Below are 1,147 nucleotides of genomic sequence, written 5' to 3'. Positions count from 1 at the left end.
TCCTCCAAAAAAAAAATTAAAAAAGAAAAGAAAAGAAAAGAAGAGAAGACATGAGGCCGACACCAAACCAAACAGCACCAAGAATAAACATATGGAACTCGCCAGTTCCGTACCTCTTCGGCGGTCTCTCTGTGGTTCTTCTGCTCATCGCCCTGTCTCTGTTCTTATTGGTTTGTTCGCATAGAATCTCTTCTTCTTCTGTTGACAACGGCAATACCAACCAGAACAACGATGGCGAAGATGTTCAAGAAAGAGAGGCAAAATCCGGCGGCGGAGATGGGTTTTTGACGGCGGAGGTGCCCAAGATCGTCGTGATTTTGGCCGGAGACGCGAAGCCGTCGTGCTTGGCTTATCCGGTGATGGCGGATTCGTCGTCCATTTGTCGCTGCAACTCTTAACGATCATAATCTTTTAAGATCATCAAGACATGTTTTTTTTTTTTTTTTTTTTTTTTTCAATTTTGGGTTTTTGTCATTCCATGTGTTTGAAGTTCGTCTGCCGAATATGTAAATGGATGAGTTTTGAATGAATAATAATGGGTTTTATTTGTCCATTAATTTTATTTCTAATGTAAATTAAACCCAAACCCTAAACGAACATTTAAATGATGTTCTTTATAAGGTAATGTAATACACGTATCCCAAACAGGCGTACATTTATTTCATGTGGTTAATTAATAAACTGGCGTTTCAGACAGATCTATTTACAAGATTGAATTAGCGTAATCACATGTAATATTGGGCCAATGGCATAAATTTCTTTTTTTAATTGGGATAAATATTCCGATTTTTTTTTTCCAAGATAATTTACCAACATCCTTTTTTTGGGTGCTAACTACGTAGATTGAATTAAAAAAAACACGATTCCATAGGCAAACGTCATGACCACTATGTATATTTTGGGAATATATAAATATAAGTGATCATTATGGTACATTAATATGGCATTTTGGTTGTGTTATATTTAAATAAAATATAGGATTTGATACTTTGTGTAACTTTCACATTGATTGGCAACTATTGGTGGACGCAGCGGCTTGAAAACGCATTTCATTTTAATGATGCTTTTGGGCCCAATGTGTTCTATAACCATTTCCCACTTCCACTTTATTTCCCTGCGGCCCTGTTTAATTCCTATATATATATAT

General features: G+C 36.1%; 1 protein-coding gene across 1 annotated transcript; it reads left to right on the top strand.

The window, feature by feature from the left end:
• Positions 1-457, top strand: LOC104805541 (protein GLUTAMINE DUMPER 6). Its single transcript, XM_010530145.2, has one exon. It carries the CDS (start codon positions 51-53, stop codon positions 396-398), a length of 348 nt encoding a protein of 115 aa, XP_010528447.1. The 5' UTR covers positions 1-50; the 3' UTR covers positions 399-457.
• The last annotated feature ends 690 nt before the right edge of the window (positions 458-1,147 follow it).

Source organism: Tarenaya hassleriana, unplaced genomic scaffold, assembly GCF_000463585.1.
Source record: "Tarenaya hassleriana unplaced genomic scaffold, ASM46358v1 Cleome11, whole genome shotgun sequence".
Lineage (NCBI taxonomy): Eukaryota > Viridiplantae > Streptophyta > Magnoliopsida > Brassicales > Cleomaceae > Tarenaya > Tarenaya hassleriana.
The sequence above is the reverse complement of the archived record's forward strand: the minus strand, read 5'-3'. Positions and strand labels throughout refer to the sequence as shown.

What these genes read in the sequence shown, in the direction of transcription:
- LOC104805541 (XM_010530145.2), top strand. Translation starts at nt 51, where the DNA reads ATGAGGCCGACACCAAACCAAACAGCACCAAGAATAAACATATGGAAC.